This window comes from Apus apus, chromosome 4 (genome assembly GCF_020740795.1).
Source record: "Apus apus isolate bApuApu2 chromosome 4, bApuApu2.pri.cur, whole genome shotgun sequence".
Taxonomy (NCBI): domain Eukaryota; kingdom Metazoa; phylum Chordata; class Aves; order Apodiformes; family Apodidae; genus Apus; species Apus apus.
Genome location: NC_067285.1, coordinates 58,454,952 through 58,468,876, shown reverse-complemented (window position 1 = coordinate 58,468,876; position 13,925 = coordinate 58,454,952). Strand labels below are relative to the sequence as shown.

Sequence of the window (13,925 nt, the reverse complement as noted above, 5' to 3'; positions counted from 1 at the left end):
GTTACAAGTGTTGTCCCTCAGGGGTTTCTATTGGAAGAAGAATTATTTAACATATTAATTGGGGACATGGACAGTGAGATTGAGTGCTCTCAGCAAGTTTGCAGATGACACCAACCTGAGTGATTTAGTTGTTGCTGTACAGGGAAGGGATGCCATCCAGAGAGACCTTGGCAGGCTTGAGAGGTGGACCCATGCAAACCACATGAAGTTCAATAAGGCCAAGTGCGAGGTCTTTCATCTGGGTTGGGGCAACCTCCACTATCAATACAGGCTGGAGATGAAGGACTTGAGAGCAGCCCTGCAGAGAATGACTTGAGGTTGTTGGTTGATGAGAGGCAGTGATGTGTGCTTGCACCCCAGAAAGCCAACCGTGTCCTGGGCTGCATCAAAGGAAGAGTGGCCAGCACATTGAGGGACACAGTTCTCACCCTCTGCTCTGATGAGACACCACCTGGGGTACTGTGTCCAGTTCTGCGGCCCCCAGCAGAAGAAGGGCATGGATTTGTTGGAGCAAATCCTGAGAAAGGCCACAAAAATGATCAGAGGGCCAGAACACGTCTACTAAGAACACAGGCTGAGTTGGGGCTGTTCAGCTGGGAGAGGAGAGGTCTCTGGGGAAACTTTATAGTAGCCTTCCAGTACCTGAAGGAGGCCTACAGGAAAGCTGGGAAGGGACTTTTTGGAAGGGCATGTAGTGATAGGACGAGGGGGAATGGCTTTAAATTGGAAGAGGGTAGATTTAGGTTAGACATTAGGAGGAAATTCTTGGCTGTGAGGGTGGTGAGACACTGGCACAGGTTGCGCAGGGAAGTTGTGGATGCCCCATCCTGGAAGTGTTAAAGGTCAGGTTGGATGGGGCTCTGAGCAACCTGCTCTTGTGGAATGTGTCCCAGCCCATGCAAGGGCGTTGGAAGATGATTTTTAAGTGCCCTTCCAACCCAAACCATGCTATGAAATTGGACCATATAGCTGTACTGACCTGATAATAAGGAATGTATGTGTCTAAAATACGTTTTTAGTTAGATTCTGTTCTGAAAATCTGTTTATATGCTCAACAGGATTTAAGTTTTTGTGTTTTGTTGAAACTCTATTGTATTGCCTAATAGAGTGACTTCTGCTATCGTAAGTAATCACAGATCAGCCTATAATGTATCTTTGTCCAAATGAGTATTAACACCCACATTGGTGTTTTTAGCAAGCCACTATCAGGAAAGGTTTTAGAAGAAAGAGAAAAGGTAGCTTCAGATTTAGATTAAGGTACATCAGCTGACCCTTACAGTCATGTGCTATTTGTTGTCCCAGGGCTAACTGGTTTTGGTTTTATGAAAGCATAAAGATGCTAAATTGCCACAAAAATAAATCTGAATTTATTTTTTCTTGACAGCCATTCTACAAAAACTGTGATGGACTTCGTGAATAGCAGTGACAATGTCATATTTGTGCACAACACAATTCACCTCATTTCACAAGTGATGGACAACATGATCATGGCTTGTGGTGGTATATTGCCATTGCTTTCTGCTGCCACATCCGCTACTGTAAGAAATTTCATTTTTATTTGAAAACATGTCTCTTGTGGGAGGATGCCTTTCTTTATGCAGTGTATTAACTAGTATATCTGTCCTTTTGGGAAAGAGGAACTGTGTGGGATATTTCCACAAGCATCTCTTTCCTCCCTTTGCTACCTCCATGCTTTCCCTAAGATAAATCGGTTGCCTGCCCTCTTGGCTCGAAGACATAAAAAGAATACACCATGCTTCATTGTCCCATGGTGGTCTGGAATGGGATTAAATTCTAAAACTAATGATTGTTTCTAAAATGTGACCAGTTGTTCCTTTCCAGCATACCTTTTTCTTCATTTAAGTTGTAGGCCTATCACCTTTGCGAAGAAGTAAATGTTGCTTTCAATTTTTCTGTGTAGCATGAATTGGAGAATATTGAGCCAACTCAAGGGCTTTCAGTAGAAGCATCTTTAACATTTATCCAGAGATTAATCAACCTTGTGGATGTGCTAATTTTTGCAAGCTCTCTTGGTTTCACTGAAATTGAGTCTGAGAAAAACATGTCATCTGGAGGAATTCTGCGACAATGTCTTCGTCTGGGTAAGCGAATAAAACCATTTAATGAGCACAGGTAGTTGCTGTTGCTAGTTAGCTAGCTTTATTTTTTCTGTCATTTTTGTTAAATTAAGATTAAATTTAGTCAAAGAAGCACTGGGATCTTCTGCTGTTTTACTATTACCGTATTCTGCAATGCATATACATACATAGGGTTCTTTTTGTCTTTAAAAAATTAAATTAAATAGATGATCAAGTTTGGTAGCCTGACTGTTGTGGATGCATGTTTTTCTTTTATCCATGAAGATACTTCTTTTACCAAAGTTCTCCAAATAGTCAAGACTGAGAATATAGCAGCTTTAAGAAAAAGAAATATTATACTATATACAAAACCATGAAACTTTACAATATGTAGAAAAGAGGTTTAATCTTGAGGTCAACAGTCGAAGGTATGGTGAAAACTAGAGATGTAAATTTCTAGAGTAGGGTTCAAATTGGGCGGTAGTCATATCCAGCATTCTAGTATTGCATCAGGTTGGATTGAAAGAAGCTGGTCATTACCTAAAAAAGTATTGTCTATTCTGGAAATACGAACATACAAAATCATAACTGGGTTCAGTTAGTTAATAGAGGAAGAGAGTTTTCATGCTAGTTGCATGCTGTAAGACTTTCTGTAATGAAAAGTTTAATTTGCATGAGTGCCAGAGCAGCTCAGAGCCTCAACAGTAACTAGCCTTCCTCTCCCTTTCTAGGCAATTAAAACTTTGTGCAGGTAGAACAAGATTTATGGGATGGAAACAGGTATAGAGGTGGGGTAGTTCTTTTTTCCTTTGAAAATAATATTAGAAGCTGAAATAGGTACATATGTGAAGTTAAAAAAACCCACAAAATTGTGTAACTTCAGAACATTTAGTCCAAGAGTAACAGCATTGTGAAGCAAACACTGTCGTTTCACTAATGTATCACGTTTCTTTATTCCTTGCTAGTCTGTGAAATTTAGCTGTCCTCACTCTTCCCTCCCCATGGTTATATGCATGGTGAAATTTCAATGAGGGATGCTAACTTAACGCACTTTGAAGTATCCATTAGATATAGCATACATGTTCTAATAGTTTAGTATACATTATTAGTTATAAGTTGTTGAAGAATTTTGAGCATTGTTTTGTGACTATTTAAAATTTATGGAAGCAAAATACCATTTTACTGATGTGCTCAAACTTTTTAGTTTGTGATAAACAGAAATGTATGGTACATCTCTGTAAGGGGTATAAACAATACTACTTCCCAGAGTAATTCTTAACATTTCCTTTTTCCTTGAAGTATGTGCAGTAGCAGTAAGAAATTGCTTGGAGTGTCAGCAGCATGCACAGATGAAGCCTATTGGAGACATTGGGAAGAACCAAAAAACAATGCCTGGCTTTATAGGAACAGGAAAATCTGCAGCAAAGGCAAGTATAAGACCACAATCAGGAACACGGAGTCTGTACAAATAGATAAGTTTATAAATTTATACCTGCACCACTGATACTTTAATAGAGCTGAAGGGCATGAACACCAGGAATCTTGAAGTAGATTTTCCAATATGTGAGTTTAATGTTTACATATTTAATATTCTATAGTGAAGTAAATCCGTCCCAAGAACTTGCCAGATTTTTTTTTCATTGAAAGATGAAATGTATATCTGATCTTTGTGCTCTAGTTATGCCTATATGGTGTACGGTGGGTGATTGTACACACTTAATGATTCTTGGTAGAATGCTTTTAAAAACAGAATCTGAAGGTGTTATGTTTTTATTTTGTTTTTTTTTTAACAGAGTCCAGTGGACATTGTGACTGGTGGCATTTCTCCAATACGAGACCATGACAGACTTTTGCAAGATATGGATATTAACCGGCTTCGAGCTGTCGTATTCAGAGATATAGTAAGTTACAAATAAGTTGTTTTCTTTGTAGCTAGATTTCTGCCTATGTCTCTTTGCTGAACACTTGCTATAGGTTATGCAGTTTGACTAAACTGAATTTACAGAAACTGAATACTCTTCACAGTAATTAGGAACTCATAAGACTCTGCAGCTGTGGCAGTGTTTTGGATTGGAAAGAGGGAGAGGTGAAAGTTGCTACCTGCTGTTCAGGTTTTTTTATGTGTTCTTAAGAGCTGACTGACTGGAATTTTACCTATTCTATACTAAATGTGTTGTATTTAATACAATTACATACTTTTTGCATGTTGTACATAGACAAACTGTTTATGTATAATAAGTAAAGATATTTATGTATACTTTTTTAAAAATCAGTATCTTTCTAGTTAATTAGAAATTAGAGGTCATTTCTAATTCCATTAGTTCCCCTCAGAGGAACCAATTTGTGTGCATGTGCTGTAAATATGCGTATGTTTCTTAGTCTTGAGTTGACTAAAAATATATTTGCCCTATGTCAGCGACTTTATAGCTGATATTGAGGAAATTGAGATTGATTGCTTAGAAAAAAACCTCTGTAAGCAAATACAGTAGCTGTAATGGCTATAAGTCATTGGTGGCCACAAAATTGGACACCACAACTTATTTTACAATAATTGGACTATTTAGCAAGTATAATGATTTACAGTGAGCTTTGTTCTATCCAGAAAAGTGAAAGATCTTTGGTTTTTATCCTTACAGCAATTGCTGATTTGAAACATGCTTCTGTGAACCCCTACTTCAGTATCAGTGTGCAAAAGAGTAACAGGAAGTGAATCTTTCATAATGGTGGCAACTAAAATAATCCTAATGTTGCAATCTTCGAAATCAGGCACATTTTGTGTACTAATTTTTTCTTTAAAAAAACCCCAATATACACACACAACCTCTCCTTCTTTTTGCACGTCTAATTCACCATTTTTTCTGTTTCACAAATAAATACAAAGCAATCCATTAACTCTGCTTTATGTCTACTGTGTTGAGCTGTAGAGGAAAAGCAGACTTCAGAACAGAAATTAGTTTTTGTCTGAGCTGCTTATACTTGCATTGAAATATTTTGTTTGATTTGTATGCAGTTTCTTACATTGTGTTCAGCACATAAAATTATGATTGGCGTGGTTTGAAACTGTGCAGGAGGAACTCAGATGGGTTCCACTTAACCACCAGTAGTAGTACTTCCGGTAGTAAGTGAACTTCATTTCAAGGAGTTCTACGGACATAGTAGAAAAAATAAGAAAGCAGTAGTGTTAATTCATTGGATCACAACCTTAGTAAGTACTGTTGGAAGCTGTCTTGCACAAATTGATTTAGCAAGAAAATTCCTTCTTATCCTTACCATTGTAGGGGACTGTCAGTCTTGCACTGTGCTTGTCTGATGCTAAATTGTTTTAGCTGTTTCTTAGTCATTCTATGAAAGTTAGGAATCACAGGTTGTTTCTTAAGCATAACAGATAGTATCCAGCTATGTTATTTAGTTCTTAATTGAGAACTTCTCATGAACTTCTCCCAGTATAGCTTCTTAAAGCTTTCATGGAATGTGGGGCTTCAATGGGCATGACAATCATGATAAAATGAGCTTTATATTTTAACTTACTCTCTTGGAACTGCTCAGAGGGGAAAACTGAATACTGCTGGAGCCCTTTTAAATCACAGGATGGTTTGGGTTGGAAGGGACATTTAAGATCATCTAGTTCCAACCCCCCTGCATGGACTGGGACACATTCCACTAGACATGGTTACTCAGAGCCCATCCAACCTGGCCTTTAACACTTCCAGGATGAGGCATCTACAGCTTCCCTGGGCAACCTGTTCCCATGTCTTACCACCCCCACAGTGAAGAGTTTCTTCCACTGTCTAACCTTGCTCTACCCTCTTCCAGTTTAAAACCATTCCCCCTCGTCCTCTCACTACAAGCCCTTGTAAAAAGTCTCTCTCCAGCTTTCCTGTGGGCCTCCTTCAGGTACTGGAAGGCTGCTGTAAGGTCTCCCCAGAGCCTTCTCTTCTCTGGACTGAACAACCCCGACTCTCTCCTCCAGTCTTCATGGGAGAGGTGCTCCAGCCCTCTGATCATCTTCATGGTCCTCAAAAAAACCCCACAGACACCCTTTCTCTTTCTGGTTGCTCAGTGATGATCCAAATATTCAGTTTCCCTGTGATCGTGATGTGTACAAAGCTTTTTTTCCATTTGAGAGCCAAAGAGGACAGGCTTAGGCTAAATCATAATGTCCAGTCAGATCTGGGATGTGACTATTTGTTTCACTAGGAGTGGCTGAGTACTCTGGAGAGGTACCTGGCACAGTTGGTATTAAAACTTGTTTTTAAGCTTGTCTTAAAATCTCTTCATAAATGTACAGCTTTAATGCGAATGCGTATTTGCCATTTCTTGTTTAAATTGTGCGTAATACGCTACATTCATCTGGATAATCTGATGGTGAAATAAAACCTTAACACTAGTTCTGGAATTTGTTCTACTTAATTAATATGTAGTGGTTTATAAATGCTTTTACAGTTTTGTTGAACATGCTTTCTTGGTTGTACTTCACAGCAAATGCTGTGAATATCTTGGCACATTTGAGGAAATGTCATAGGAGACACCTGTAAATAAGTAAAGGGGCTTAGTCCCTGCACTAATTGGAAGTATGTACTCAAAACACACAACCCTAGTCAAAGTTGTCATATTTATAAATGAAAAATGAAAGGATTAGTGCCATTTGAATACAGTTGCTGTACTCCCTAGCTTTATAGGTGAGACAAACTGTGACTAGAGAATATTGTTCTTCCGTTGTTGACATATCATCTTACTCTCCGTCTGTTTATGGCAGCGCTGGGCATACTTTACAGAAAAAATAAACATACTGCTGAAATTGTAATGGAAAAATCTGTGTGTGTGTCCTTCTTTTTTTTTGCAGGAGGACAGTAAACAGGCTCAGTTTTTGGCACTGGCTGTTGTATATTTTATTTCTGTGCTCATGGTTTCAAAATACAGAGATATACTGGAGCCCCAGAATGAAAGACGACCACCAAACCATAGCCAGTCATTCAAGGAATCAGAGAATGAAAACAGTGAAACTCCTGCTACAGGTGAACTGCTGATTGTTTGGCCAAATGAAAGATTGTGGTTTATGCATCTTAAAAGTCTTAGAAGTACACATGAAATGATGTAGAAATATGCACATTGTAACTGCTGAAATAAACATTATAGTAGTCAGTTTGCCTCAGTGTTTGTGTGTATCTTTTTCTGATCTGAGAAGAGCCTAATCTGTAAATCAATTTTGCTGTGTCAAGGTGGTTAATCTCCCTGAAGTAGCTAAGTACTTATGAACGCTTGTTGCAGAAACATTACTGTTTTGTATAAGGTTAAGTATGCATGAGCATAGACTGACAGCTTTTTGCTTCCACTGTAAGATTTTTCTCCTGTTTGTCTTTAGGGCAGTCAATTAATTTTCATTCTTTGATTGCTGATTCATTATCTGCTATTTCCTTGTTGCAGTTTTTGGATGTTATAACTTTTCAGGCTTCTCAGAAATCAGAAGAAAATTTTTCTGTTCTAAGATTCCTTATAACCACCTATAGGTAATATTAATCTTCAAGTAGGGAAGAGGAAATGCTTACAGCTGTATTATTTCACTTGTCACCTATTGTTACTTCTTTATAAGCAATGTGGTGAATGCAATTTTGTTAATAATAGACTTAAAATGTATTTTCTGGTTTTGGTATGAACAGATGTGGAAAATCCATCTGCTGCTGTCTGTGCTTTGGCCTCCACTGAAGATTCAAAAAGTACAGCATCTGTACAAAGAAGAGATTCTGGTCTTGGGGAGGAACCAGCTTCAGGCCAAGCAAACAGTTCTGTTAGTGTTGCTGAAGCAGGACCTCTGAACATCAGTGCAGGTCCGGATGCAGTCAGTGAAGTACTGTGCACGCTCTCATTAGAAGTAAATAAGTCTCAGGAGGGCAGAAGTGAGACAGGAACCGAGGATAGTAAGCCTGCAACTTCTGTGCCAGTTGCAAAAAATGTCAATGTAAAGGACATCCTGAGAAGCTTGGTAAGCACACCAGCTGATGGGAGTGCAGTGGATTCTGCTCTTCTGCCACCAACCTTCCTTGGAGTTCTTGGCGAGGGAGCTGCTGAGCAGTCTGTACAGTTCCATTCCTTTGACAGGTAATGTAACTTCTAAAGTATTTGAGCTGTTTAATTTTGCTTAAGATATCTATAAGAACAGAAAAAGTTACACTTCACCAGATCTCATGTATAGTGTTATCTTGTACTTAATGTAATCAAGATGCTTTGATTTAGAAGCAGAACCTTTGACTACATCCACCGACATCTCATAGGTTCACCATGAAGGTACACTCTGCAATTCATAGGATGCTATTTTGAAATGAAAAATGGCTGGTGACTGGGTTGTACTTGAAGATCTTGAAGCCAGCACCTCTTTATCAGAGACAACTCTCCTATCTCTATGTGTTACAGCTCAGAAGCAATATGGTACAAGGGTCAACGAATTGCCTAGAAATGACTGCAAGAGTAAAATAAAAGATTAAGGGTGTAAGTTGTTACTTTCTTTCACGTTCTCATATTCCTAACTGCAGCATTTGCAGATGGGTGCTCTTGTAAAGTCAATGTTTAGTTAGTTTTAAAGGACTCGGGAAATAAAGTGGACCTAAAATAACTTAATGATGTGTAGATTACCTGTATCCAATTTCTGTTTTTGTGGGCCTGCAAAAGAATGTTGGTTTAATAATAGCTACAAATTGATCAAAATCAATGGAGCAGTCACCTAGATGTCCTTCTACCTATAGAATACTCCTATATTCAATTACCAAAATGCATCTGTGTTCTGCCGTCTGGTGCTGAAGGCGTAGTTTATATCTTTCAGGTTTAATTCAGTAGGTACATCCCTGTGCTGTTAGGTTTGCTTTGTTGTTATAATAGCTTTAAAATTTTTTTGTTTTAATACATTTCTTAATATGTGTTGTGGTGAATTTAAAATGGAGCATTCTTGCTTTGTCTCTGTTTCTTCTCATTTTATATTGAAGTCCCTTTTTCCTGATAGTAATTTTGGTGTCCCCTACATTTTGGTCCCATTATCTCCTTATCGTTTCCGAAGTACAGAAGACCACATTGTCTTTCACTGTGCTTACTGACTTCTACGTATCCAGGATTCCCAAAAACAACAAAGAAAACAAAGAATTAAAGAGAGAATCTCATAACACTTGCATTCTTGGCTCTAGAAAAGCCTTATTCATATCCAGAAATCCTGCAGTCGATCTGCCAGGGGATCTCCATAACAGGATCTGATCCTCTGCTTAATCCTGAACTTCCTATGGCTCTGATGTCTTTGCAATGTATGTCTGCCTTACTTAAACTAGCAAACTTAGATGACCCAAAAAAAGGAGTTTAACTGTGCTGGGGGTAAGGATACAGCTGTCACAGCATGTCTTCTCAGCTCAGATTTCAGTATCACCACCACTGAAATGGTGGTGGTTGTCTGACTAGATGAAACACAGGTAGTGTTTGCTAGCATTTGGTCACCTTGTTCTTGTCTCAAAGTAAATACTGTGTTCTGCTTGTGATGCTAAACAGGAAGACTTGTTTTGGCAACAGTAGGAAGATGGAGGCAGAGGGGGAAAACTGGAACAAGAGAGACACTGAATTAGAAGTTGTCATGCCTCTTTCCCTGCTGCGGGCCAAGTGCTTTTAGTGCTTCCCCACTGTGGCCTGTCATTGCTCTTTACAGCAAATGGGCTGTTGATATGAAATAGCATCATGTTTTAGTCTGTGACTGATTTTTTCCTCAAGAAATTCCTGTTGTTGCTGAGTGGTGATATTTGAACTACAAAGTTTGCCTGGAGATCAGCTACAGAAGCGTGTGTTGCATTTAGGAGTTATTTTTTAGCTGCTGCTAAAATTGCAGGTTTGTGCTTCCTGTGCAACTCTGATTTGAATTGGTGTAAAGCACGTTAACTAGACAAGAAGTAATTGGGCGCTTACACTCCTGGTATCTGCCATAGGTAGGTTGCACCTGCAAAACATTGTGAGAGGATACTGTGTGATTTAATTTGATAACATGTACACCAATGAAATACTGGGCATGACAGCAGCCCTTCAGTCACTTGCAATTTTGAGTTCTTTTTTCTGTATAGTTGCAAGGTCACTCAGTGAAAAGAACCCGTTGAATTGCTGTGTGTTTTGTAAAGCAAGTCATTTAAAAGGTGAACTACTTGCTGTTTTGCCCTTTTACTTTTCCAGTGCTTCACTGCCCTATATGGACTCTTGCCTCCATTTCCCACCTCCAAAGTGTCAGCCATTTGTAACCACATCTCTCAATGTTCTTTCAGTTAAGCATGAGACATAATTACTATATCGTACCAAAAGGAAACTATTTTGGTGAAGAAATATACACAGAGGAGTGAAAGGGGTGCATGGACTGAAGCAGTAGACAGCACCGTGCTTGTGAATGGAAGAGCAGAGGACAGGCAGTTTTGTAGAGGTTCTGTGTAGCTATCTGGACTGCTCCACAGTGATAATTTGTGGGTATTAGTTTCCTATGACTTTCAGTGTGTAGTGGGTGTGGCTAAATATGTGAGGAAAAGGTCGTGAACTAGTATAAAATATTTTGTTCTTTAGCATTTGCACATGACCTCAGTATGTCAGCAGCTCTGTGTTTCTAGGTGGCTTAATTTTTCATTTATTTCCTTTTGTGAGTATGTCAGGTAGTCAAAAGTGTACCTAATCATGCATAAGTCTTACCCCTAGTCAATGATCATCTGGTAGTGACATGCACAATCTAGCATCTAGGGTAAATATGTTGTTGATAAGTCATGCTGCTAACTAACTAATTAATCACTTGATCAAAAGGAATAACTATGTATATGAAACATTTATATTTCAAATTCTATAGACAGGAAACTTTAATGACCACTTCAAGGTGACTGCATCTTTATGTAGTCCATCTCTGCTGGAAGTACAAGTTTGTGCTCTGAAAAGATACCTAGAGACAACAGCGAGAAGGAATTGTACCAGGGAAAGAAAAACCTTTTTACAAGAAGCTGTAGTAGACTTGGAAATAGTAGCTCTTATCTCTGTGATAGACAAAACATACTGAGATACACTGGGAGAGTTTGGAAAAACAGGCTTTGGGATATTCTCTTATTTTCTGTGTCTGGTTTATATTTAATGTATAGTTTTATGGCAAACATAAGTTCTGTGAGTTAACTTTTTTTTTTCTTTTTAAAGACACTTTGTTAAAAGTTGTTCCCATGTAGCAGCTTACCAGTGGGGTATCTCTGGGAATTTCAAAGCATCTCTCTGATCCTGCATTTATCTCAGGAATGCTGTGTCAGAAATCAAAACTCTCCTCATATCTTAAGGATTATCAACTTCCCAGCCATAGCTGGAGAGTATACAGTAACAGCTATGTGAGTGAAACCTTACTGAAAGGCTGCCAGGTTGCAAGCCTTTGCAAACAACTAGGTGTATGTGTTCATTCCCATGCCAAAAATCTTCCCCTTATCTTATGTGAAGATGCAATCTTGTGATTAGTGGGTGCCAGGGGTTTATCATGATAAAGTTCAAGACATGCATTGACTTTTTCCCAAGATCCACAGGGACATGAATTAATGTTCCAATTTCAGTGTGTCCTAAAACAGCAGTTTTCTTACTTAGTAGTAATCTTCTAGAAAAAGAGGGAAGACAAATGCAAGCAAATTAAAATAAAACAAAACAGAAATGAAAGTAACCAAAGATTAGGATTAAAAAAAAAAACAGGAGATTTTTCTTCAGTTAGTCTAATAAAAGCCATAACCTATCAATTGCCATTTTTACTGTGCAATTTAAAATAAAACCTTGGTCTCTTCTGGCTTTTACTGCTCTTTGTGGAAACATTGAACAAATGTCACTGTAGGATGTTGATGCTGAGGGTTCAGAGGAGTGTAGGCTCTTAAATCATGGTCTTGTACCATAGAGCTTAAATCTGCAGCTAAGCTGTAACTTACAGAAGAGATATGTTAATAAGCTTGTTTATCTTTTTTGGAACATCGTCTATAAGCTGCTTAGTTTGGCACAGCCTGTGTTTGCACATTTGCCAGTCAGTGGTGTGTGTTTGCCTTTGTAATGGTTGGTTGTGGTATTTCAGTTAAATCTGATCAAAGCCCTTTTTTTATATGGAATGAATACATTTTAGACTTCATTGATTTGGGACTGAAAAGTAAAAAGAATAAACTTGTTGACAAGATTAAGTCTACCAGGTGGAGGTAGAGACAGAATATGAGAATGGAGATCTGTCTATCAAGGCACATATGCTGCGATGAGAAGCTCAGCTCTTTTGGCACAACCAACAATTCACATTCTGCAGGGGCTGAAGAGGCAAACCGTTTGAAGCCTTCTTCCTGCCAAGCTGATTTTAAAGTTCTTTTACAAAATCTATTGTATTCCTTCTATTATCTCTTCCCTCTATGCACCCCCCTCTGATCTCTCCTGGTTTTGAGAGTCTCTTATTCTTCCTTTCTTCTTGGGTATTTCCAGGGGGAAACAAGAGAATGGGTATTATCTATAGACAGCAGAGCCCATAGAATGGCCCTGACGTGGCAGGCTGCTTTCCTGACTCACAAAGTAGACATAAACATAAGTCTCTCATCCTCTTTATTGGTCCTTTGCTCATTGCATAGGAGCCCTGAAGCAGGCATCTTTCTGGTAGTCTGAAACAACTGACTGACTTTGGTTTTGAATTAAAACAGTTATCCCATAGGGAAACAGACAAACTGTCACCTGTGTTTCTGTTGAGTGCTAAAAAATGGAGTACTGAGAATCAAGTCTATAAATTCCTGTATGTCAAGAGGAACTGGAGCTCACAGAAGTATTTTAAAATTGTAGCGAGGTCATCAGTTTGGCCTGGCCTGCTGGAATATTAGGAATATTTGACTCGCACCGAAGGAAAATTTGTACCTTGAAATATATTAAAAATCAATTGCAGACTTGCCAACTTAAAAAAAAAAATATTAAAAAATTTAGGAAAATGTACTCAGAGTTTAGGAGATATTTATAGATGTTTTGTATCTTTATATTGAAACAGAAGAACTGGTGATCCAAAACCAAGAAAGCTTTCAATGAGTAAATCCTTATAGAATTTGGCAGAATAGATCATTATTGCATAAGCCTTTGTCTGTGATGGAAGTCAGTGTTCAGCTCAGTGATCTGTGCTCATTCAGCAGTGAATAATTGTCTGCAACACGAGGGCTTCTTACACTTCAGCATAATTGGGACTAATAACACACTGACCTTCTGGCTAAGAGGTATTATGGTGGCTAGTTCTCACTATGCCTGACCTACGTTTATCCGTTCACATGCTGTAAATTCCTGCTTTAAACCTTAAATATTTGATTTTAAATGAAAAAAGGCAAACAACTAATATATGGCTATGTATCCATGTAAATGAGGCAATTTGACAGTCATTTTTACCATAGGGCTTGAGATCTGCTTGAAATAAACTTTAAGAATATTTTTGTGCAATTTTCTACTCTATTTCTCCTGTATCTGAATATTATGGTAATGGATGTTATAATATGCAAATGTAACCCAAAAGTAGAAAGTTAATTGAAATGATGTGATACTTTGAATGTTAAGGAATAAAATGTATTTGACGGTTTTCTTCCATGTGACACTTCTCTGCCCGTATATGAGGTTGCTTAATTTACATTGTTATTCTGATGATATTAATACATGATTACAGATTTTTTTAAAAATACATTTTTGTAGATCTAAGGAAATATACTGTAAGACCACTTATTGATGAGTATTTTATTCACATGCGTGGCAATATGTAACTTTTTAAGAAATGCTTATCTGCTCCATGTTTTCCACATCATTTATGTACTACAATATTTAATCTTGATTTTCCACTCTCTCATGCAT

At 38.1% G+C, this 13,925-nt stretch overlaps 1 protein-coding gene across 3 annotated transcripts in view; it reads left to right on the top strand.

Moving 5' to 3' along the window:
• The window catches only part of LRBA (LPS responsive beige-like anchor protein), a 406,974-nt gene that overhangs the window by 79,441 nt on the left and 313,608 nt on the right, over positions 1-13,925 (top strand). For all 3 annotated transcript variants that reach the window (XM_051619696.1, XM_051619697.1, XM_051619695.1), the window contains exons 24-29: positions 1,385-1,538; positions 1,922-2,102; positions 3,378-3,505; positions 3,872-3,979; positions 6,922-7,093; positions 7,736-8,174. In XM_051619696.1, coding sequence (XP_051475656.1) covers positions 1,385-1,538; positions 1,922-2,102; positions 3,378-3,505; positions 3,872-3,979; positions 6,922-7,093; positions 7,736-8,174 — 1,182 coding nt within the window. The remainder of the gene's footprint in view (positions 1-1,384; positions 1,539-1,921; positions 2,103-3,377; positions 3,506-3,871; positions 3,980-6,921; positions 7,094-7,735; positions 8,175-13,925) is intronic.